Source organism: Leptodactylus fuscus, chromosome 5 (assembly GCF_031893055.1).
Source record: "Leptodactylus fuscus isolate aLepFus1 chromosome 5, aLepFus1.hap2, whole genome shotgun sequence".
Taxonomy (NCBI): domain Eukaryota; kingdom Metazoa; phylum Chordata; class Amphibia; order Anura; family Leptodactylidae; genus Leptodactylus; species Leptodactylus fuscus.
In genome coordinates this window covers 33,038,035-33,063,936 of record NC_134269.1, presented here as the reverse complement: position 1 = coordinate 33,063,936, position 25,902 = coordinate 33,038,035, and the positions used below count along the sequence as shown (strand labels likewise).

The following is a 25,902-nucleotide window of genomic DNA, read 5'->3' as shown; positions in this document are numbered from 1 at the left end:
CAATAGAAATGCCGGATTTTTGCAATGCATTGGCATTGTGTTGCATTGCATTGGTGATCAGATGCCCTGGGGTTCAAGACCCCCTAGGAGGTCTAATAAATGCAAAAAGAAAAATAAAGTAAAAAAAAAAATATAAAAATAAACAAAAAATATTAAAAATTCAAATCACCTTCCTTTCCCTAGAACACATATAAAAGTACTTAAATACTGTGAAACACATACATGTTATGTATGTGCCTACAAATCTATAAAAATATTTTTCCTGTATGTTAAATACTGTAGCGGGAAAAAAAAGTCAACATTGCCAAACGGCCGTTTTTTCACTGTTTTGCCTCTGATAAAAATTTGAATAAAAAGTGATCAAAGCAAAAGCCATTCCCAAAAATGGTAGAGCTAAAAAGTACACCCGGTCCCGCAAAAAAAGACGCCCTATGCATCCCCGTACACAGGAGTATAAAAAAGTTACAAGCAGAATATGGCAGAATATGGCGACTTTTATAAAAAAAAACATTTTTGGTAGAATTTTGGATTTTTGCTAAGGGGTTAAAATGTAAATAAAACCATATAAATTTGGTGTCCCCGGAATCGTACCGAAACATAGAATACAGCGGACGTGTCATTTTGGCTGCACAGTGAACGCCATAAAAACGAAGCCTGTAAGAAAGTCGCACAAATACACGTTTTCTTCAAATCCACTCCATTGTGAATTTTTTTCCAGCTTCCCAGGACATTGTACAGAATAATTAATGGCGGCATCATGAAGAACAATTTGTCCTGCAAACATTAAGACCTCATATGGCTCTGAGAGCGGAAAAATAAAAAAGTCAAAAACAGAAAATGAAAATCGAAAAATACCAGCGGCGGGAAGGGGTTAAAGAGCCCAGTTCGATATAATTTCCATATACTGCTATAATTCGTTGTACCATTATATGCTAATAATTAATACCAGGTGTGTTTTAGTTTTCTGCGAGCCCACTAGATAATGGGGGCCCAGGATAAATGCCTAGTTTGCCTTCCCCTAATTCTAGCCCTGACCTGTGGATAATACATCCCTGTGCAGTTCGGATCTACCAAATAATATAGGAATCCATTCCTACCTGGAGTGGAACGTCAGAAACATAGGCTGATACTATGGCAGATACACCTTGAAGCCGGACACATTAACTATATACAGTGTTGTCTTGCCAATATGTCACCCCAAACTCTCAAGTACACGTCCGATGTCATGTCATCCTTTTATTCCCCTTGTGACTTACCTCTTACTGTATTAACCTTTAAGAAGATGCAGAGACCTAAGGAAGAAATAGCCAGTTATATAGGAACCGTACGTCAGAGTGAGAACATAGCTGGGAATCTGTTCCTTTTGGAATAGAAATACTAATTTGGCAATTAAATGCGCATCATGTTAGTAGGCTTATTAACTGAGTCATGCATGATGTTAAGGGGGCTGCCCTCTAGAGGGCGGCATACGGAGGCACTGTTCTCCTAATTACATCCTGGAGAATAGATTTGCATATTATTTTACCCAGGAACCATACAGAAATTTGTATTTTACATTGTGTTTAAGGCAGCCGTACTTTGGGGCCATATTACAGCTGCATCTACATCTAGACCCCGGCTGGTTCTGCTTAGCGGAGCATACGGGCCCTATGTTATCGGTGATGCAGCCATGTGAAGCCAACCTAAGCCAGACAGATGTTACTTGCATATTAAAGGGGGTGCCCCAAAATCACTACTTGCCGCTTGATTCACGCTCTGTGGGACTGACTATAGTGCCCGGCTGTCGTCATTGGTACCAATGATTGTGGGGATCTCAGCGGTGGGATTCTTAGTCATCAGAAACTTACCCTCTACACCAGGGTGAGAACAGGTTTGGGGGGTATTCCCTTGAATAAGACTATATAACACTTCCATTTACAACAGGAGGGTCTACAGTAATTTTTGTAGACATGGCTCAGCAGCATTGGAAGGAATTTTTTCACCTATCCTGTTCATACAGATATAACGCCTGGTATGTAAAGAACAAGAAAAGGAAATGGAGCAGATAGCATGGAGAAACTCAGAGTTTTGCAAAAAATGCAAGTGCATATAGGACCCCATTATGATGGAGATGCCATAGGATTGCTAAAATACATGCAGTCTAGGGTATAGCTTTGTGCACCTGATCCCTGTCATGCAATGCCTGTACATAGCAATAACGCATATTCATGGGGTACACTGCTTTATAGAATCTGCATTTAGAATAAAAAAACATGTATAGTATCGATTGCAGCTTATTGGAATCAGTTTTGGGACTCAAGTCTTAAAACCCTGATATGCTCCATTTAATTTTTTAAGTCCATATACTTAGTAAACCTGCACTAGCCTAGTACAAAGTAATACATACATATATACATAATACAGGGCGCAGGATCCATATTCCTACATCTCTCCTTGCATTCTAAAAACCACAAAAATTCAGCTACTCACCGAAAAGCAGGAGTCTCATCGAAGTGTGCATTGTGACCAAAGTGTGGAAGTGAGAGGGATGAAGACAGAAGTTCTCTGTACCCAAATCTACAGAGTGATAACACTGCTTTACATAACACTTCCTCCCACAAAAAATAGTGACATGATTAAAGAGTCATTAAATTTTGCCTAAAACAAAGGGAAGGGTTAAACGGGGGTAGGGTGTGAATGGGAGGGGAGTTTTTGGAGGCCGCTTTCTAAGAGGGAAAAATTGCAATATTCATTTACAACACAATGGTCAGCAGGGTTCATACAGGGTTCTTCATGATCAAACAGAGGAGAAGGGTGCGGCTGACAAAAATCACCCATTTTGATGACCAGTAAGGGGCACTGTCCCAGGGTAGTACACCCATCCTCTGGTGCTGGTATTGTGTGTCTGCCCTATAAAAAGCTCTCAAAGGCTACTTTTGGGTAGTGTACTTCTTGATGAGAGATTGTTGACTGCTTAATATCCCTCTACGGCACACTTGAAGACTTTAAGAGGGGTCCACAACTGGACTGAGAGAAGCAGGATGGTCGTTTTGATGAGTTGTTGTGACCTAGCTGTTGGTTATATGACTATGTGTCCACGATCCAGACACAGGTAGGACCGTCATTACGAATACGTACCTCTGTCTCTGCCCAGATCATTTTCAGGCACTTGGCAGAAGGAAATCTAGTGTCATGGTGCCCATCACGTGTCCCACCATTGACGGCCAGCCATGAATTTGATTTCTGATTGACAGTCATGCTTGAATATGGAGGCCTTGACCCCTGAAAGGAAGGATTCATCTATTCATGGTGCTTGTACCAAAATCTGACCTTCCCATGAGCATGGGGTTTCAAAAAATCTGGATTTATATGACCAGGACTTGTTTCTCCACCGCTCAGTGATGAAGATTTTGCCTTCTTTAGCCAACTGGACTCTTTCCTTTCTAAGACAACAATGGCGCTCACAGTGGTCATTGGCCATCCAATGAGTTGTCACTTATGGAAGTCTCAGCTAAAATCACCGGATAGAACCATCCGTATTCTGCTAAGGTCATTTTTAGAGATGAGCGAACAGTGTTCTATCGAACTCATGTTCGATCGGATATTAGGCTGTTCGGCATGTTCGAATCGAATCGAACACCGCGTGGTAAAGTGCGCCATTACTCGATTCCCCTCCCACCTTCCCTGGCGCCTTTTTTGCTCCAATAACAGCGCAGGGTAGGTGGGACAGGAACTACCACACCGGTGACGTTGAAAAAAGTAGGCAAAACCCATTGGCTGCCGAAAACATGTGACCTCTAATTTAAAAGAACAGCGACGCCCAGCTTCGCGTCATTCTGAGCTTGCAATTCACCGAGGACGGAGGTTTCCGTCCAGCTAGCTAGGGCTTAGATTCTGGGTAGGCAGGGACAGGCTAGGATAGGAAGGAGAAGACAACCAACAGCTCTTGTAAGAGCTAAATTCCAGGGAGAAGCTTGTCAGTGTAACGTGGCACTGACGGGCTCAATCGCCGCAACCCAGCTTTCCCAGGATCCTGAATGGAATACACTGTCAGTGTATTCCCGTATACCCGATATATACCCCGATACCCGTTCCAACGGTGTGCCCCCCCACCTTCACCCCAGAAATACCCTGCAAGTCCCCTAGCAATAGAATTGGGGCTATATACACCCACAATTTTTACTACTGGTATACAGTGCCATTGTCTGACTGGGAATTCAAAGAATATATTGGGAATACAAATACCCTCATTTCTTGCTACTGCCATATAGTGCCAGTTTCTGACTGGTAATTCAAAGAATATATTGGGGTTACGTGCACCCACAATTTTTACTACTGGTATACAGTGCCATTGTCTGACTGGGAATTCAAAGAATATATTGGGAATACAAATACCCTCATTTCTTGCTACTGCCATATAGTGCCAGTGTCTGACTGGGAATTCAAAGAATATATTGGGGTTACGTGCACCCACAATTTTTACTACTGGTATACAGTGCCATTGTCTGACTGGGAATTCAAAGAATATATTGGGAATACAAATACCCTCATTTCTTGCTACTGCCATATAGTGCCAGTGTCTGACTGGGAATTCAAAGAATATATTGGGGTTACGTGCACCCACAATTTTTACTACTGGTATACAGTGCCATTGTCTGACTGGGAATTCAAAGAATATATTGGGAATACAAATACCCTCATTTCTTGCTACTGCCATATAGTGCCAGTGTCTGACTGGTAATTCAAAGAATATATTGGGGTTACGTGCACCCACAATTTTTACTACTGGTATACAGTGCCAATTTCTAACTAGGAATTCAAAATGCGCAAGGCTCCCGGAAAGGGACGTGGACGAGGCCGTGGGCGAGGTCGGGGGAATGGTTCTGGGGAGCAAGGTAGCAGTGAAGCCACAGGGCGTCCCGTGCCTACTCCTGTGGGGCAGCAAGCATTGCGCCACTCCACAGTGCCAGGGTTGCTTGCCACATTAACTAAACTGCAGGGTACAAACCTTAGTAGGCCCGAGAACCAGGAACAGGTCTTGCAATGGCTGTCAGAGAACGCTTACAGCACATTGTCCAGCAGCCAGTCAGACTCTGCCTCCTCTCCTCCTATTACCCAACAGTCTTGTCTTCCTTCCTCCCAAAATTCCGAAGCTTTACAGAACAATAACCCAAACTGTCCCTGCTCCCCAGAGCTGTTCTCCGCTCCTTTCATTGTCCCTCAACCTGCCTCTCCACGTCACGATTCCACGAACCTAACAGAGGAGCATCTGTGTCCAGATGCTCAAACACTAGAGTCTCCTCCATCTCCGTTCGATTTGGTGGTGGATGACCAGCAACCCACCCTCATCGACGATGATGTGACGCAGTTGCCGTCAGGGCATCCAGTTGACTGGCGCATTGTGCGGGAGGAGGAGATGAGACAGGAGTTGGAAGAGGAAGTGGTGGATGATGAGGACACTGACCCGACCTGGACAGGGGGGATGTCAAGCGGGGAAAGTAGTGTGGATGTTGAGGCAGGTGCAGCACCAAAAAGGGTAGCTAGAGGCAGAGGCAGAGGTCAGCAGCTTAGGCGAAGCCAGGCCACACCCGGAATCTCCCAAGATGTTCCAGTTCGTACCCAGCCCCGAAAAACTCCCACCTCGAGGGCACGTTTCTCGAAGGTGTGGAGTTTTTTCAAGGAATGCGCCGAGGACAGATATAGTGTTGTCTGCACAATTTGCCTCTCGAAATTGATTAGGGGCTCTGAGAAGAGCAACCTGTCCACCACTTCAATGCGCCGTCATTTGGAATCCAAGCACTGGAATCAGTGGCAGGCAGCAACGGCAGGACAAAGGCCGCCTGCCGTTCACGCCACTGCCACTGCCTCTGCCTCTGCCTCTGCCACTGCCACTGCTGACTGTGCTGGCGATGCACTCCAGAGGACGAGCCAGGACACCACTTCATCTGCCTCCGCCACTTTGTTGACTTCTACCTCATCCTCCCCTGGTCCTGTCTTATCTCCTTCTCCTGCACCATCAAAGGCACCATCAGGCGTTTCTTTACAACAACCCACCATCTCTCAGACATTGGAGCGGCGGCAGAAATACACTGCTAACCACCCACACGCGCAAGCCTTGAACGCCAACATCGCTAAACTGCTGGCCCAGGAGATGTTGGCGTTCCGGCTTGTTGAAACTCCCGCCTTCCTGGACCTGATGGCAACTGCGGCACCTCGCTATGCCGTCCCTAGCCGTCACTACTTCTCCCGGTGTGCCGTCCCCGCCTTGCACCAGCACGTGTCACTCAACATCAGGCGGGCCCTTAGTTCCGCGCTTTGCACAAAGGTCCACTTGACCACCGACGCGTGGACAAGTGCATGCGGACAGGGACGCTACATTTCACTGACGGCACACTGGGTGAATGTAGTTGAGGCTGGGACTGCTTCCCAAACTGGCCCGGTGTACCTCGTCTCCCCGCCTAACATTCCTGGCAGGGACACGAGAAGAACACCCCCCTCCTCCTCCTCCGCCACCGCCTCCTCCTCCGCTGTTAGATTGACCCCAGCTACGAGTTGGAAACGTTGCAGCACTGGCGTTGGTAGACGTCAGCAGGCTGTGCTGAAGCTGATCAGCTTGGGGGACAGACAGCACACTGCCTCCGAGGTGAGGGATGCCCTCCTCGATGAGACGGCAATATGGTTTGAGCCGCTGCACCTGGGCCCAGGCATGGTCGTTTGTGATAACGGCCGGAACCTGGTAGCAGCTCTGGAGCTTGCCGGACTCCAACATGTTCCATGCCTGGCCCACGTCTTCAACCTAGTGGTGCAACGTTTCCTAAAGAGCTACCCCAATGTTCCAGAGCTACTGGTGAAAGTGCGGCGCATGTGCGCCCACTTTCGCAAGTCGACAGTAGCCGCTGCTAGCTTAAAATCTCTCCAGCAACGCCTGCATGTGCCACAACACCGGCTTTTGTGCGACGTCCCCACACGCTGGAACTCAACGTTTCAGATGTTGAATAGAGTGGTTGAGCAGCAGAGACCTTTGATGGAATACCAGCTACAAAACCCTAGGGTGCCACAAAGTCAGCTGCCTCAGTTTCACATCCATGAGTGGCCATGGATGAGAGACCTTTGTGACATCCTACGGGTCTTTGAGGAGTCCACAAGGAGGGTGAGCTCTGAGGATGCGATGGTGAGCCTTACAATCCCGCTCTTGTGTGTTCTGAGAGAATCCCTGATTGACATCAGGGATAACTCAGATCACACAGAGGAGTTAGGGATAGCATCCGATCCGTCACAGCTGGAGAGTAGGTCCACACATCTGTCCGCTTCACTGCGTTTAATGGAGGAGGAGGAGGAGGAGGAGGAGGAGGAAGAAGAGTTGTCCGATGATGTGATGGTGATACAGGAGGCTTCCGGGCAACTTCGAATCGTCCCATTGTTGCAGCGCGGATGGGTAGACATGGAGGATGAGGAGGAAATGGAGATTGAACTTTCCGGTGGGGCCAGAGGAGTCATGCCAACTAACACTGTGGCAGACATGGCTGAGTTCATGTTGGGGTGCTTTACAACCGACAAGCGTATTGTCAAAATCATGGAGGACAACCAGTACTGGATCTTTGCTATCCTTGACCCCCGGTATAAAAACAACATCTCGTCTTTTATTCCGGTAGAGGGGAGGGCCAATCGCATCAATGCTTGCCACAGGCAATTGGTGCAGAATATGATGGAGATGTTTCCAGCATGTGACAGTGGCGGCAGGGAGGGCAGTTCCTCCAGTAGGCAACCAAGTTCTCACCGGTCCACACAAACGAGGGGCACACTGTCTAAGGTCTGGGACACCTTGATGGCACCCCCTCGCCAAAGTGCCGCCACGGAGGGTCCTAGTGTCACCAGGCGTGAGAAGTATAGGCGCATGTTGCGGGAATACCTTTCCGACCACAGCCCTGTCCTCTCCGACCCCTCTGCGCCCTACACGTATTGGGTGTCGAAGTTGGACCTGTGGCTTGAACTTGCCCTATATGCCTTGGAGGTGCTGTCCTGTCCTGCCGCCAGCGTCCTATCTGAGAGGGTGTTCAGTGCAGCCGGTGGCATCATCACTGACAAGCGCACCCGTCTGTCAGCTGAGAGTGCCGACCGGCTCACTTTGATAAAAATGAACCACCACTGGATAGAGCCTTCATTTTTGTGCCCACCTGTGTAAAGCACCCCAACATGAAACTCCATGTCTGTACTCAACCTCTCCAATTCCTCCGCATCCTCATACTCATCCACCATAAGCGTTGCACAATTCTGCTAATACTAGGCTCCCTCCAACATGATTTCCCCCAACTCTGCTGGTTAGAGGCTCCCTCCACCCTGATTTCCACCAACTCTGCTGGTTAGAGGCTCCCTCCACCCTGCTTTCCCACAACTCTGCTGGTTAGAGGCTCCTTCCACCATGAATTTGCCCAAACTGGGCTGTTTAGAGGCTCCCTCCACCATGAATTGGTCCAAACTGGGCTGGTTAGAGGCTCCCTCCACCATTAATTGGTCCAAACTGGGCTGGTTAGAGGCTCCCTCCACCATGAATTTGCCCAAACTGGGCTGTTTAGAGGCTCCCTCCACCATGAATTTGCCCAAACTGGGCTGTTTAGAGGCTCCCTCCACCATGAATTGGTCCAAACTGGGTTTTTTAGAGGCTCCCTCCACCATGAATTGGTCCAAACTGGGGTGGTTAGAGGCTCCCTCCACCATTAATTGGTCCAAACTGGGCTGGTTAGAGGCTCCCTCCACCATTAATTGGTCCAAACTGGGCTGGTTAGAGGCTCCCTCCACCATTAATTGGTCCAAACTGGGCTGGTTAGAGGCTCCCTCCACCATGAATTTGCCCAAACTGGGCTGTTTAGAGGCTCCCTCCACCATGAATTTGCCCAAACTGGGCTGGTTAGAGGCTCCCTCCACCATGAATTGGTCCAAACTGGGGTTTTTAGAGGCTCCCTCCACCATGAATTGGTCCAAACTTGGCTGTTTAGAGGCTCCCTCCACCATGAATTGGTCCAAACTGGGGTGGTTAGAGGCTCCCTCCACCATTAATTGGTCCAAACTGGGCTGGTTAGAGGCTCCCTCCACCATTAATTGGTCCAAACTGGGCTGGTTAGAGGCTCCCTCCACCATGAATTTGCCCAAACTGGGCTGTTTAGAGGCTCCCTCCACCATGAATTTGCCCAAACTGGGCTGGTTAGAGGCTCCCTCCACCATGAATTGGTCCAAACTGGGGTTTTTAGAGGCTCCCTCCACCATGAATTGGTCCAAACTGGGGTGGTTAGAGGCTCCCTCCACCATTAATTGGTCCAAACTGGGCTGGTTAGAGGCTCCCTCCACCATTAATTGGTCCAAACTGGGCTGGTTAGAGGCTCCCTCCACCATGAATTTGCCCAAACTGGGCTGTTTAGAGGCTCCCTCCACCATGAATTTGCCCAAACTGGGCTGGTTAGAGGCTCCCTCCACCATGAATTGGTCCAAACTGGGGTTTTTAGAGGCTCCCTCCACCATGAATTGGTCCAAACTGGGGTTTTTAGAGGCTCCCTCCACCATGAATTGGTCCAAACTGGGGTGGTTAGAGGCTCCCTCCACCATTAATTGGTCCAAACTGGGCTGGTTAGAGGCTCCCTCCACCATTAATTGGTCCAAACTGGGCTGGTTAGAGGCTCCCTCCACCATGAATTTGCCCAAACTGGGCTGTTTAGAGGCTCCCTCCACCATGAATTTGCCCAAACTGGGCTGGTTAGAGGCTCCCTCCACCATGAATTGGTCCAAACTGGGGTTTTTAGAGGCTCCCTCCACCATGAATTGGTCCAAACTGGGGTGGTTAGAGGCTCCCTCCACCATTAATTGGTCCAAACTGGGCTGGTTAGAGGCTCCCTCCACCATGAATTGGTCCAAACTGGGGTTTTTAGAGGCTCCCTCCACCATGAATTGGTCCAAACTTGGCTGTTTAGAGGCTCCCTCCACCATTAATTGGTCCAAACTGGGCTGGTTAGAGGCTCCCTCCACCATGAATTGGTCCAAACTGGGTTTTTTAGAGGCTCCCTCCACCATGAATTTGCCCAAACTGGGCTGTTTAGAGGCTCCCTCCACCATGAATTGGTCCAAACTGGGTTTTTTAGAGGCTCCCTCCACCATGAATTGGTCCAAACTTGGCTGTTTAGAGGCTCCCTCCACCATTAATTGGTCCAAACTGGGCTGGTTAGAGGCTCCCTCCACCATGAATTGGTCCAAACTGGGTTTTTTAGAGGCTCCCTCCACCATGAATTTGCCCAAACTGGGCTGTTTAGAGGCTCCCTCCACCATGAATTGGTCCAAACTGGGTTTTTTAGAGGCTCCCTCCACCATGAATTGGTCCAAACTGGGCTGGTTAGAGGCTCCCTCCACCATGAATTGGTCCAAACTGGGGTGGTTAGAGGCTCCCTCCACCATTAATTGGTCCAAACTGGGCTGGTTAGAGGCTCCCTCCACCATTAATTGGTCCAAACTGGGCTGGTTAGAGGCTCCCTCCACCATGAATTTGCCCAAACTGGGCTGGTTAGAGGCTCCCTCCACCATGAATTGGTCCAAACTGGGTTTTTTAGAGGCTCCCTCCACCATGAATTTGCCCAAACTGGGCTGGTTAGAGGCTCAATCCACCCTGATTTTCAAAACAAATGTTGGTGCCAACCTCAACTTACTACAAGGGCCAAATTCACTGCTGGTGACAAGCTCTCCTCACTGCAAGTGCCAAATACACATGTTTCAAGGTGTTTTCCTACTGTCAGAGAGGTGGTATTGAGTGTGTAAAGTGTGTAGTTGTTAGGCTGTGATGTTGGGGTAATAGAGGGTCTTTGGTGTGTTAGATGCCCCCAGACATGCTTCCCCTGCTGTCCCAGTGTCATTCCAGGGTGTTGGCATCATTTCCTGGGGTGTCATAGTGGACTTGGTGACCCTCCAGACACGGATTTGGGTTTCCCCCTTAACGAGTATCTGTTCCCCATAGACTATAATGGGGTTCGAAACCCGTTCGAACACACGAACATTGAGCGGCTGTTCGAATCGAATTTCGAACCTCGAACATTTTAGTGTTCGCTCATCTCTAGTCATTTTATATAACAGAACAAAAAAATCATTAAGATGCCCACAGTTTTGCATGTGACAGTTCAGATTGATAAAGGGTAGGAAGCGCCAGGTCAAAGTCACAAGATAACGTGAAGTATCAAGAGAAGAAGAAGGAAGTAAATACATTACGAGAGTAAAAGGCAAATGTTGTGGTGGAAGATACAATAATTTACAGAATGTGGAGACATCGCATAAGGGGAAGTGTATGCTGTCTGAAGAAATAATGTCATCAAGTCAGGTCATGCCGGAGGATTAGTGCGCTATATATAGAGCATAACAGAACTCTATTCTAGCCATGTCCAGTGGTCGGCCATGTTGGGAGGTGTAGTGATCTATGTATATAGTATAATAGTATTGTATTATGGTCATGTCCAGTGGTCGGCCATGTTGGGAGGTGTAGTGATCTATGTATATAGTATAATAGTATTGTATTATGGTCATGTCCAGTGGTCGGCCATTTTGGGAGGTGTAGTGATCTATGTATATAGTATAATAGTATTGTATTATGGTCATGTCCAGTGGTCGGCCATTTTGGGAGGTGTAGCGATCTATGTATATAGTATAATAGTATTGTATTATGGCCATGTCCAGTGGTCGGCCATGTTGGGAGGTGTAGTGATCTATGTATATAGTATAATAGTATTGTATTATGGCCATGTCCAGTGGTCGGCCATGTTGGGAGGTGTAATGATCTATGTATATAGTATAATAGTATTGTATTATGGTCATGTCCAGTGGTCGGCCATGTTGGGAGGTGTAGTGATCTATGTATATAGTATAATAGTATTGTATTATGGTCATGTCCAGTGGTCGGCCATGTTGGGAGGTGTAGTGATCTATATATATATAGTATAATAGTATTGTACTATGGTCATGTCCAGTGGTCGGCCATGTTGGGAGGTGTAGTGATCTATGTATATAGTATAATAGTATTGTATTATGGTTATATCCAGTGGTCGGCCATGTTGGGAGGTGTAATGATCTATGTATATAGTATAATAGTATTGTATTATGGTCATGTCCAGTGGTCGGTCATGTTGGGAGGTGTAGTGATCTATGTATATAGTATAATAGTATTGTATTATGGTCATGTCCAGTGGTCGGCCATGTTGTGAGGTGTAGTGATCTATGTATATAGTATAATAGTATTGTATTATGGTCATGTCCAGTGGTCGGCCATGTTGGGAGGTGTAGTGATCTATGTATATAGTATAATAGTATTGTATTATGGCCATGTCCAGTGGTTGGCCATGTTGGGAGGTGTAGTGATCTATGTATATAGTATAATAGTATTGTATTATGGCCATGTCCAGTGGTCGGCCATGTTGGGAGGTGTAGTGATCTATGTATATAGTATAATAGTATTGTATTATGGTCATGTCCAGTGGTCGGACATGTTGGGAGGTGTAGTGATCTATGTATATAGTGTAATAGTATTGTATTATGGTCATGTCCAGTGGTCGGCCATGTTGGGAGGTGTAATGAGCTATGTATATAGTATAATAGTATTGTATTATGGACATGTCCAGTAGTCGGCCATGTTGGGAGGTGTAGTGAACTATGTATATAGTGTAATAGTATTGTATTATGGTCATGTCCAGTGGTCGGCCATGTTGGGAGGTGTAGTGATCTATGTATATAGTATAATAGTATTGTATTATGGTCATGTCCAGTGGTCGGACATGTTGGGAGGTGTAGTGATCTATGTATATAGTGTAATAGTATTGTATTATGGACATGTCCAGTAGTCGGCCATGTTGGGAGGTGTAGTGATCTATGTATATAGTGTAATAGTATTGTATTATGGTCATGTCCAGTGGTCGGACATGTTGGGAGGTGTAGTGATCTATGTATATAGTATAATAGTATTGTATTATGGTCATGTCCAGTGGTCGGACATGTTGGGAGGTGTAGTGATCTATGTATATAGTGTAATAACATTGTATTATGTCATGTCTAGTGAAATGAAAGAAATTTTTTGAGAGAAGTCCTCAGTAGTTGATACCTTTTTTAATGGCTAACTTAAAATATTTTTTGATGACCTATCGAGCTTTCGGGACTCTATAGAGGTCCCTTCATCAGGATGGTATAACACAATTTCTGAAGGTAGGCATATTTATACAGGAATGGAGTGTTAGATGCAAAATAGATGGAAAACAGAACATGTAAATAAACAGTTTAAACACATATATATCAGTTCACAGGAAAGGCTCTCTGGGTTTATGGCTTCTTTTGATCAGTGGCGTGTTGTCTAGTGGTTGTAAAACGTCATAAAACCCTGTGCCTGATTTAACCCCTTTTGGAGAGTGTTGAAGGTCATCATGAGTTTAATCTCCCATATGCGGCGATCCTTTTTGTTTCTGAAATTTCCTCTTAGTATCAGGATCTTCATATCATTGATAATATTATGATTTTCATTGCAGAAGTGTTTTGGTAGGGCGGTCAATCGGCTTCCGATACAGTGATGTCTCAATTTTGTTGTCCTGTATCTTGATGACTGCGTCCAGGAAGTTTATTTCAGAGAAGGAGTAATTGAGTGTCAGGTTGATGGTGGGATGGAACTGGCTGAATTGTTCATGGAACGTTTTCAGCTGTTGCTCAGACCCAGTCCAAATGATCAGGATATCGTCAATGAAACGGTAGTAGGCCAGAGGCCTGGTGGTGCAGGTGGATAGGAAGTCACTCTCAAGCTTGGCAATGAAGAGATTAGCGTACTGTGGCGCCATTTTGCTCACCATTGCGGTGCCGGTCTGCTGTAGATAGATGCAGTCACTAAAAGAAAAGTAATTGTGGGTGAGGATGAATTTTGTGAGTTTCACCACAGCTTCAGCATTCATACCTTGCTTTTCCATAATAAACTGGCAGGCGTTTACACCATCGTGGTTGGTCACATGCCTCCCAACTGTCCCAGATTCTGTGGGACAGTCCCAGATTCCGGGTCGTGTCCCACAGTCCCGGTCAGCGGGAAATATGTCTGCATCTGGAGAGGACACAAATGAGAGGAATATAGTGGTGAAACAGGAGCAGACAACTCTTCCCTCACGACTGTGTCCCTTCATGCTGTGGCTCCAGGAGCTGTAGGCGCGATGTGATGACGTCAATCACATTGCGCCTGCAGCTCCAGGGACAAGAGACTGCAGACTGCGCAGTAGGGGAGCAAGGAGAGGTTTTTGTTGTAAAGACTGGAGTCAGGGTCAGGCAGTGCAAAGTGACACAGCTGGGAAAGCAACACTGTGCAACTAATGACAAAAGGGGTCGTAGGCCCTGCAGCTATAACTATGCTGTAATATCTGAGATGAGGCAGACCAATGCACTTCCTAATTGAAGTGCGCCTGCCACGACTCCTACGCTACTGTCCAGGCGGCTAGGGTCAGGGAAGAGGAGGCCCTGAAAGTCCTAGGGACTGGAGTCATGAGGGTCACACCTAAGCAGAAAGCACAGTGTAAATGCAATGCAAAACAAAAGACTAAACAGCATGGAACCAGGGAGGACCACAAGTCCCAGCAAGACACAGAAGAGAAGGCGAGGTCAGACGAGCAAGAGGTCAAGCCAGGAGATAAGAGTAAAGTACCGAATCAGAAGACAAGGAATAGTCAAAATACAAGGCAAGTATACAATAACCAAAACACAGACTGAAAGACTCTCAGACAGGATAACTGATAGAGCAAGAGACCAGGAAAACACAAAGTGAATGGCTGGCAAGGATCCATGCCTGGGTGGGGTTTAAATAGCAGCAGAGAAAACCACCCACAACACCTATGATGACTAATGGCATGGAGAACTGAGAGCAAGGAAAAGATTAACCCTTAATCACCTAAGCACAACCAATAGAACTCTTAATACATCTCTCGGGGATGCGCCACGCAGCAAGGAGACCGCGGCGACTCCGTATCCTGACATTTGTATTAAACTTTTTGCAACTCAAGACCAACATTAAACTTTGGGGGCAGATGCAGAGGGACAATATACTGGACTCTGGTAGTCTAGTGACTAATATCAATGTCAGACTGGTTGATACCAGAAAATTAAAACAAAGGCAGATGAGAGTCATTTGCATACATGGCGATACCAAAGATTACCCCACTGCCATATTGTCTTTTGATACTCTATGCAGAAAAGTTACTCATGAAGTTGGAGTTATAAAGACTTTAATGCATACCGTCATTGTGGGATGTGACTTGTGGGAAATGATTGAGAAATATTTCACATATTTGTTATTGTTCCAGTTCCTGTGGTTGGACCTAACCATGTAAAACCGTAGGCGTAATACTGAGTGTGAATAAGACTTTCCTTCTAGAGGTCTTTTCAGGGGATGTTGAGGAGGTCTCCCCGTCTCCAGTGATAACTTTGGACCGGTCAATTCAAATACCCTACATTAACCCCAAGAACCTGGAGAAGAGAGAATATCCCCACATTTTGCACTCAAAAATGAATTGTTAAATAGTCAAGGAAGACAGTGTGTGGGTTGTAGAGCAACTTGTAGTCCCTAAATCACATTGCCGAAGGGTGATGGATCTTGTTCACTCCCATGTAGTAGCAGGACACTTGGTTTATGATAAAACAACAGACCGCATCTTGAAAAGATATTACTGGCCAAGTGTACATAGAGAGGTAAGAGAGTCTTGTCCACTATGTCAGTTGCACAACCCATTATGAAACTTTCGGAATCCTTTAGTGCCTCTGCCAATGATTGAAACTACCTTTGAGATCTGCAATGGATCTGGTAGGACCTCTTGTTAAGTCTGCTAGAGGTCACCAGCATATACTGGTTGTTGTGGATTATGCTACCCGCTACCCAGAAGGAAACCCTCTAAGGAAAGTTTCAGCAGAAACCATTGCAAAATAAAATGTATCTTACGTTTACCAGACTAGAGTAGTCCAAAGAAATACTTACAGATAAGAGGACATCCTACATGTCCAAACTGATGAAGACAACACATTTGCGTAGATTAGTTTACCATCCTCAGACCAACGGGTTGGTTGAAAGGTTCAATAAAACCTTAAAAGGGGTCATTAAAAATGGAAAGGAAAAACTGGGATTACCTCTTACCCTATATGATGTTTTCTGTCAGGGAAGTTCCTCAGGTCTGCAAAGGGTTTTCTCTTTGGAGACCTGGTTGACATCACCGTGGTCATTTGGATAATGCTAAAGAGACCTTGGAGCATGAGGCTACCCCATACAGAAGTGTGATTGACCATATTGCCCAGATGCAAGATAGAATTGAAAAAGTGATGCCTATTGTAAAGGAACAATAACCGCAAGCTCGGGAGAATCAGTCCCGGGATTACAACAGGTCTGCTACAGTAAGGAACTTCAATCCTAGTGACAGGGTATTGGTTCTTGTTCCTACAGTGGAAAGCAAATTCTTGGCTAAATGGCAGGGGCCGTATGAAATTGTGGAAAAGGTTGGAGATGTAAATTGTACATGAACCAAGTAAACAGAAGCCCTACCAAATCTACCATGTAAACTTAATCAACCCTTGGAAGGACCGTGAGGTGTTGTTAGCAGTCAACAATACGTGTAAAGAGGATGGAGTCTCTGGGATACCCAAGGTACACATTCCAGAAACTTTGGTCTAATTCACAAATTCAGGAGGTAAAAGAGTTTGTGCAACATAACAGAGATGTATTCTCTGAACGACCAGGTCAAACCCCCTTGGTCAAACATGATAATATAAGAGAACCGGGTGTCAGAGTGAACCAAAACTATTGCAAAGCTATTGCAGAAGAAGTGCAGATGCTGCTTAATCTCGGGGTTATCGAGGAGTCACATAGTGAATGGTCTAGTCCTATAGTCCTAATACCAAAACCAGATGGGACTATACGATTTCGTAATGACTTCAGAAAGTTGAATACAGTGTCAAAGTTTGATGCTTACCCAATGCCTAGAGTGGATGAGCTCATTGATAGATCGGGTAATGGCCGATATTTTACTACATTGTATTTGATGTTCAGTGGTTGGTCATGTTAGGAGGTGTATGGTGAGTTTGGTGCTTAGGACCCTCACTTTTACACCACATACCTTCCATGACAGCTATAGTGTCTTAAAGGAGTTATGCCATGAAAAATATTTATCTTCTATCCATAGGATACCTGATCGGTTGGGGTCAACTGAGGTATTTTGCCCCCACTGAGCAGCCTGACGACAGCCGTGCTGAATGTAGGTGTGTCACATTCACATTCATTTCAATGGGAGAGCCTGAGATAGCTGAAGTAAACCATGCGACTATCTCTGGTACTCCCTTTGAAGTCAATAAGAGCATGTGTTCTTGCGATTGAGGGGTTGGCAAGTGTTTAGACTCTCTTTAGTAAAACCTGCCCCTTGACACAACCTTGGTCTTGATTGAAAGCTACGACATTGTCCACCATGATAGTCTACTGCACTGAAACCTTGTGCATGTGCATTGAGATCACATGACCGCACATGCGCAGCACAGATGCCATATCCATGTGTAATATACCCAGATGAGGAGGTATAATGGTGGCAAGAGCACTGAAGCCGTCAGCTAGGGGGCAGCATGGGCATGGTTTAGTGAGCACTTTCTGGACTTAGGACCTCCCACTGGACACTTAGAAACTTCTATGCAGCTTTTAATAAAGTCCATTTTATTAGCCGTTGGATCCCTGTCCGGGAGTACTAAAGTATGTTTGTAACCTTATGATGTAATACTGCAGCAACGTTACATCAGAAATGGCACCTAAGGCAAGTAAAGAAAACATTTCTGTAATCAGAAGGCAGGAAATTAGGAAATTGTAAAAAAAAAAGCTGAAAAAAGTGTGAAGATAAGCAAATGCAAGAATAACATTTTTTCACAACTGCAAACTTCCTTAGTAGAAAAATCTTAAGTAATCTATCACAGTACACAAGGACAGGCACCTTGAGACTAGGGCACCACATGGCTTAACCACTTCAGTACCGGGCCAATTTGTGGTCCAGGACCAGACACATTTTCGGTTTATTTTGTATGTGCGGTTTTGGGGTCTGTAACATTTTTCTCGTATGTCTCAGTCAACTAATTTTTGCATCTTTTTTCGGGGACACTTAGGGCTTTATTTTTATGTTATTTTTATTTTCAAATGTGTTTTAATTTTTTTTTATATCCAGGAGAATATAAACAAAATAGGAGGGAAATTGTGTCTGGTTTTCACTTTATTTTTTTTAATTTAATAACACAAAGTGTCACTGAAAAACTTTATAATATAGTTTTTCCTCTCCGTTACAGTAATTTTTATTTTGTATGGTGTCTTCGGGGGTGGGGCTATAACCTTTAATAACAGCGTTTTATTAGCGTATTATTTATTTATTTTTTATTATTATTTTATTTACATTTTTTAAAACTTTTTTATTATATTTTTATTTTATTTTTTTTCCAGATTGTGTCCCCATAAGGTGATAAGAGACCTTTGGGGACATCTGATCACTTTTTTTTTTGTACTTGAGGCTGATTTCTCCTATAACTGGGGCTGCTACATTTAACCCCAGTTGCAGGAGAAATCCAGCCTCCTGCATGCTGTATACACAGCTTACTGAGCTGATCTGGGGTCCTGTAGGACCCAGCAGCTCTTGTAAGACTCTTCTCCCCGCGGATCACGTGTCCGCCAGGACAGAGGGCAGCTGAATTAGGGCAGCATCCATAGCTGTGTATACAGCGCTCATTGAGCGCTGTATACACAGCGATCAAGATAGCAGGGGAGGTAATAAATCTTCCCTGCCATCTCTCTGGGAGCTCCGGCTGAAGTTACAGCCGGCTCCCATTGAAAGCAGCTGCACAATCTCCGTGCAGCTGCTGTGTTCTGACTGGACGTACAGGTATGTCCTGTCAGAACAAGGCAACCACTTCCCGGACGTATATAGTCTATGGGCGGTCCGGAAGTGGTTAAGCACCGTGGGAAAAAAAAAAAAAATTGCAAAAATATTTCACTTTTAATTGTCTATAAATTTAGATATGGTCATGTTCATGGGAAAATTCCTTTAAGGACGCAAGTCATTTTTTGTCAGCATGTTGTTCCATTTTTACCTCCACTGGCATTGCTGTGAGGGCTATTTTTGTGGTTTTTCTGTAGTTCTGTAATGTTTTACATTTATTATGCTTATAATATGAATTATGTTTTTGGACCTTTTTTTTTTTCCATGAAACCAGTTTTATTTAAACATAATACATTTATTAGGATGATGACATCATGCACTGTGGGAAGGTTATCTGTATGCACTTGAGAAAGAGCAAGATAGGCTCGAAACACGTTGTGCAAATAAAATTTGTTGATTTACCCGGGTGAGCGCGGTTCTTCTGTTTTCCCCTCGAGTGAGAAGGTCCACTCCTAATATCGTTGCCTTGACGTCTCCCAGACGTATATCCAGCTACCGCCCACGTTTTACCTGTGGCATCCATTCCTAAGATACACTATAGAGGTGGTTGTGTCTCACACAACCCCACCAGGTGAGCAGCCATTTGTTTCTGCTTACCCTGACTTTTTGATTAAAAAAATACTACACCAAGGTTGGCTCAGTGCGACTCTTCTTTTTTTGGTTATTGTGGCCAGGTTATCTTTTCACACAAGCTCTGTCCCCTGTCTGTTTTCTGTGTGAGAAATAAGGAACATACGGTTGGGTTTCTGACAAGTTCCAGACCACAGAAGGTTCCTGAGGCAACTGATGAAGACTAGAGATCGTTACCACTAAGATGCTGAAACCCATTGAATTATTCATACAAATATTTAACTTGTAATGATCTAAAAATTGAAATAAAGTTATGTTCACGGGATAGCCCCTTTAAGTCTCTCTCTGGGACTACCCCTATAAACTGCCCAGTTTTGGGTAAATTCGCACAAACTTCAGTTTCCTGCTCGTTTCCCAGGATCAATGTGCTCTGAGGTTTGGGTGAACCACAGTAAGTCCACATCCAAATTGCACTACATTCAGTCATTAGATTGTTTGTGAATGGTGTCTATTCACATGACCGAGATTTATTTTTTTTCTTTTGTAGATTGTGAGCCCCATATAGGGATCACAATATACATTTTTTTTTCCTATCAGTATGTCTTTTTTGTAGAATGGGAGGAAATACACGCAAACACGGGGAGAACATACAAACTCTGTTTGTTCCTGGCGGGATTTGAACCCAGGACTACAGCACTGCAAGGCTGCAGTGGTAACCACTGAGCCACCGTGTTGCCCCTACATGACCGAGATTTTGACAGTCCATTGTCACTAGCTTGCACAAATCCATGCACGACTGCAGATGTAAGGCATTCGAGGCCTTGTTCACATCTGTGTTGGTAATCCATTCAGGGGGAGTCTGCATGGGCCCGAATGGACTACCGAACACATCGACAAGTGGTGTGCACTGAAAGCACATGGACCCCATAAACTATAATGGGGTCTGTGTGCTTTCCGTATGGTCTCTGCATGAGTCATGCATACAGGAAAGTAGATCGTGATCCACTTTCCTGTCCGCTTGCCAATGCGTTCGGTAGTCCGTTCCGCATGGAGACCCCCCTGAACGGATTACCAACGCAGATGTGAACGAGGCCCGAAGCATCAAGAAAAGGAAGCCCTCACCCCTATAGTCCGATATGTTAATTTCTCTGTCACATTATAATATCTCCGATTTAACTGCTGCGGGAATATGTTGGTGCTATATAAATAAAGTTATTAATAATATAATCATCAATAAAATCAGCCATAGAACAGAACAGACTTGTCATTGTGTAAGAAAATAAAGGAATCCTATGGCATTGTTGTCACAGTGTGACGGCAGAATAGGAAGGTTGTTAAAATTTTCATTATAAAATTAATGAGTATAATAATGTGATTTCCTATTATACGAAGGAGGAACCGCTTATGAATGCTTACTTGTATGATGTAGAGCAAATACTCCACGCTTCACTTTGGTCCACCATGGCCATACACAAGTATACACTTCTACTTGAAAAGGGAAATAAAGTTTATTTTGCTGTGCCAAATTTTTGCGTGTAGTTTTTGACCCGTATAGACCCGTATAGAGGACGAGTACTATTCTACTTCTATTTTTTTAATCCGCTGCATACAGAACCCTGAACATGTAGATGCATCTTTAAAAGCGGATTTACTCGCCATATAACGATAGATTCTATGATAGGAAATAGGTCTTACGAAATTGATCAATGTGTTACAGTATATTTTAAGAATAAAGCTGTGATAGATTACTTACCGTGTAGAGGTCTATCCTCTGGGAACCCACGGATTAAAAATCAGGGGTTTTTGCTCCCAGTGGTCACATAGAGCCCCCACACTTTTCCCCTAAATTTAGTCTCCCCCTCTCCAGTGAGTTCTCTTAGACCCAGTTAAACCAGCTTAATTTTAAAGAGACCCCTCAGCCCACACTGATTGATAAGCCGTGCAAATCTGAATCCTCTACAACAGGCCTTATTTTGGATATTTATTGCATTCTGTCAGATCCAACTCCAGAGAAATATCCCCTGCACCCATATATGTGGAAGAGGGGGAGTTACCTGGGTGAGACTCTGTCGGACCTCTACTGGACTATTAAGGTCCATTTACACAGAGTATTTTGGCTCTGATTCTGGCACAGAATCCGCGTCAGAATCAGCGTGGAAAAAAACCCTCCCATTGACTTCAATGGGTTCCGTTTTCCGCACAGAACTCATTGAAATCAATGGGAGGCTTTTTTCCAATTGATTTTAATGGGTTCTGCACAGAAACCGAAACCCAATGAAGTCAATGAGAGGGCCTTTTTTTCCACGCCGATTCAGACACAGATTCCACACCAGAATCAGCAACAAAAAAAAAAAAAACTCTGTGTGAATGGACCCTTATTTGGAGACTAATGGCTAAGACTTCTCAATGTATTACTACTTTGGTACCACACCCCGGCTCTGCTTCACTCCTTTAACACTAAAAGATTCCAGATAATTGCTGGGGCTCGTGGGTCAACAGATTTCACCACTTTTGGTCGTGCCCTCTGATCCAGGTCCAGGTGCGAGGTCCAGGTTTGATAGAGCAGGTATCTCCCCTGTAGGTCATTTCTTAATTTTCCCACATAGAAAATTAGGAAGCCAATTGGAGACAGATTTCCCGAACTTCGGATTTTTTTTGTTGAAAGTGCATCCTCTGCTCCTCCCCATTTCTTCCTTTCCGGTTTCGCGTCTTGTATCCTCCCTTTTCTTTTAGCACATGTGCATCCGATTGTGATTTTCTTGGATTTATTACACTCGGGGCGTACTCACACTTTCTCCTTATTTGATTGTCCGGTGTCATGAGTGTTTCATGACCAATTGCCTCATTTTTGTATTCCTGTTCTATATCTTATATCTTTCAAAAACTCTCAAAATCTACAGTTGGAAAAAAAAAAAAGTCAGAGCCACCATTCCATTCATTTCAATGAGACTTCTGGAAACAGCCAAAGTACAGCACTTGACAAAAGGAACAAACATGGCGGCTTTTATGCTACAACCTTCTTCTTCTACTATTCCTAACCTCCACTTATTCCTGGTCAAATATCTTACATTTCAGCCTGGAAACAGAATTTGGAGACTAGACCTCCCTTACAGGAACGGCATGAGTAATTTCAGCTCAAACAAACTCCCCCCGCATGTTCTGCTCAGAAGGACTTTAAAACCCTTACAAGATGGTAAAAATCCAAGTTTTTCTGCATAAAAATCTTCTCTGTGCCAGGCTTCTGCTGGGGATTTGGCAGTGGTCCAGCAACAATGATACACATCTGGTTGGATTGTCCAGCCCTACTCCATGTCTGGCTCGGCAGCGCTGGATACCTGGTGCTGGGTCTCCTTTCTATCATTCCCAGTCCACGCCATACTCTGAACTATGGCTTCTTCATTATTTTCTCACTGTAGCCAGAATGAGGATCCCATGGCGCTAGAGATCTGCAATTTCTTTCTCTTAACCAATGGGCGGAGGGGATGAACCTCCTCATGAGGATGGGCAGCAACGGATGGACAAATCAGATAGATTAGGGCAGATCGGGGCCACTTGGGGCACGTTTAAGGATGGCCCTGACTGTAACTTCACGACTCCTTCCTTGTGAAAGGTTGACGATTCCAATTATGCCTTCTCCCCCTGATCGTGTGGCCCTACACTCTGATATATCTGTAACCATCCCACTTTTTTGCTTTCCCTTTTCTCCCTTCCTATTTTTTTTTGGTATGGCCTTCCATCCTTTCTTTAATATCTTTCACCATCCCATCTCCTTAGACTCATTTTGCACATTCTACGTTGTTCCGTTCGGGTTCCTCATTTTTTCCATGACATTTTTTGTTATCAGGTCGTCCTAATTGATTCTGATATGTACGGAATTTTCTATTGTTTTTGTATCCTTGGTTGCAATTTTTTTGTATTTATGACTTTTTTTTTTACTTTTGTCAAATTTATTGAGTGCAAGAAACAACAAAGGGGCAAGATTATTGTAAAAATTATTTATTGAAAAAGCACAAAAATATAACTCTGTAAACAGGTGGCCACCAGAACTGGGCTTATGAGCTTTAATCCACATATCCAAATACCCTTCCTTAGTCACCAGTACAAAAAGACCCTCCCTCTAGAGATCAGAAACACCTCCTAAATGAAGCCTTAGTATTAATACTCCTAACACATGTACACGAGATCTTCCACCTTCATCATAAGTTATGCCTTAGCAGAAACAATTTTTCTATATCAAGTGTTGTACTTTTCTGTGACCTATAGAGGTCACTGTTGGAAATAATCTCTCCATGCGCCATATTAGGGCCCCATCCATGGGGCAAAGTGACAATCACTAACCTCCAGTCACTCCAGTTCTGACATGGTCTAGGTCCTTTCTGGTCCCATCTCAACACAAAGGACATGTCCCTTGGCCATTTCCTGTGTGTGGAGGCCAGTCCAGGAAGTAGAGACCAGCCGAGACTCAAGCAGCATTGGAATGGGGTGAGGTAAGGGTCTGGTGAGGAGAGGATCAGTTCTTGTAACACACACGGAACCAGACACCAGCAATTTTTTTGTACCAGTGCTCATGCCTCATATTGACGGCCTACAGACTCTCAACCCAAAATAACGGACCCATTGATGGACACAAAAGCGGGAATTATTTCAACTTCTGCTGTCTATCACGGCTTATTGGGGGTAGCAATATTTAAAACAACTGGGAAGATGGGCTGTGTAGATAAATTTCCAGAACAAAATGGGAACAGGAAAAACTTTCCTTCCTCTTCTATGATTCGTTTCAGATGTCTGACTTCTTCTAGTGGGAAACACACTCTTCATATTTGGCAAGAATGTTCGCAAAAATATGGCCATGTAAAATCAGCAATAAAGGGAAAAGGAAACTGTAAAATCTGAGCCAATCCTATTGAAAGGTCATATCTGGTAAATGAAACTTGGACAAATTCAAGATGGAAACTAAAAAAAAAAAAAAAAAAAAAAAAATAATGAGATAGCAAAAACATATGGGAACTCATGCTTAAAGGGGCTGTCCAAGATTATGTATGCCCTATCCTTGACTTTTTTTTTAATGGCCAACTTAAATTTTTTGATGACATATCGAGCTTTCGGGACTCTATAGAGGTCCCTTCATCAGGACGGTATAACACAATTTCTGAAGGTGGGCATATATATATACAGAGGAGTGGAGTGTTAGATGCAAAATAGATGGAAAACAGAACATGTAAATACACAGTTTAAAAACCTATGTATCAGTTCGCAGGAAAGGCTCTCTGGGTTTATGGCTTCTTTTGATCAGTGACATGGTGTCTAGTGGTTGTAAAACGTCATAAAACCCTGTGCCTGATTTAACCCCTTTTGGAGAGTGTTGAAGGTCATCATGAGTTTAATCTCCCATATGCGGCGATCCTTTTTGTTTCTGAAATTTCCTCTTAGTATCAGGATTTTCATATCATTGATGATATTATGATTTTCATTGCAGAAGTGTTTTGGCACAGGGAGGTCCATTCTCTGTTCTCTAATCGTACGTCTATGTGAGTTCATGCCCTCACATACTGACTACGGATAAAATAAAGATCCCGTCCTCTGATCGACACTACAAGATCCCAGGTAACTTCACCTGCAGCACACCTAATGTAGTGTATTTGATATTGTGTACTAAGTGTCCTGGGGGCCTGTATGTAGGGGAGATAGGACAGTCACTTAGGATGAGGATGAACTCACACAGACATACGATTAGAGAACAGAGAATGGACCTCCCTGTGCCAAAACACTTCTGCAATGAAAATCATAATATGACCAAGGATATGAAGATCCTGGTACTGAGAGGGAATTCCAGAAACAAAAAGGATCGCCGCATATGGGAGATTAAATTCATGATGACCTTCAACACTCTCCAAAAGGGGTTAAATCAGGCTCAGGGTTTTATGACGTTTTACAACCACTAGACACCACATGACTGATCAAAAGAAGCCATAAACCCAGAGAGCCTTTCCTGCGAACTGATACATAGGTTTTTAAACTGTGTATTTACATGTTCTGTTTTCCATCTATTTTGCATCTAACACTCCACTCCTCTGTGTATATATGTTCTACCATACTAATGAAGAGACCTCTATAGAGTCCCGAAAGCTCGATACGTCATCAATTTTTTTTAAGTTAGCCATTAAAAAAGGTAACTACTGAGGACTTCTCTCAAAAAAATTTCTTTCATTTCATATCCACTGGCTAACACTGTACAAAGACATTTTTTCCTATCCTTGACTTACATGGAAGCAGAGCTGCAGAAATAGGCAGGGCAACGGAATCCAGTTTCAGGCTCTGTGCACTATATAGCTGACAGACTGGACAAACTCCTGATCACCTGATCCATGCAAGGGCT

At 44.4% G+C, this 25,902-nt stretch overlaps 1 protein-coding gene across 1 annotated transcript in view; it reads right to left on the bottom strand.

Moving 5' to 3' along the window:
* The window catches only part of LOC142204480 (adhesion G protein-coupled receptor E3-like), a 35,381-nt gene extending 32,144 nt beyond the window's left edge, over nucleotides 1-3,237 (bottom strand). Inside the window, exons 1-2 of the mRNA XM_075275792.1 lie at nucleotides 3,118-3,237; nucleotides 1,257-1,272 (exon numbers count right to left, since the gene is read on the bottom strand). Of these exons, the coding sequence (XP_075131893.1) occupies nucleotides 1,257-1,272; nucleotides 3,118-3,237 (136 nt within the window). The remainder of the gene's footprint in view (nucleotides 1-1,256; nucleotides 1,273-3,117) is intronic.
* Nucleotides 3,238-25,902: the final 22,665 nt, after the last annotated feature.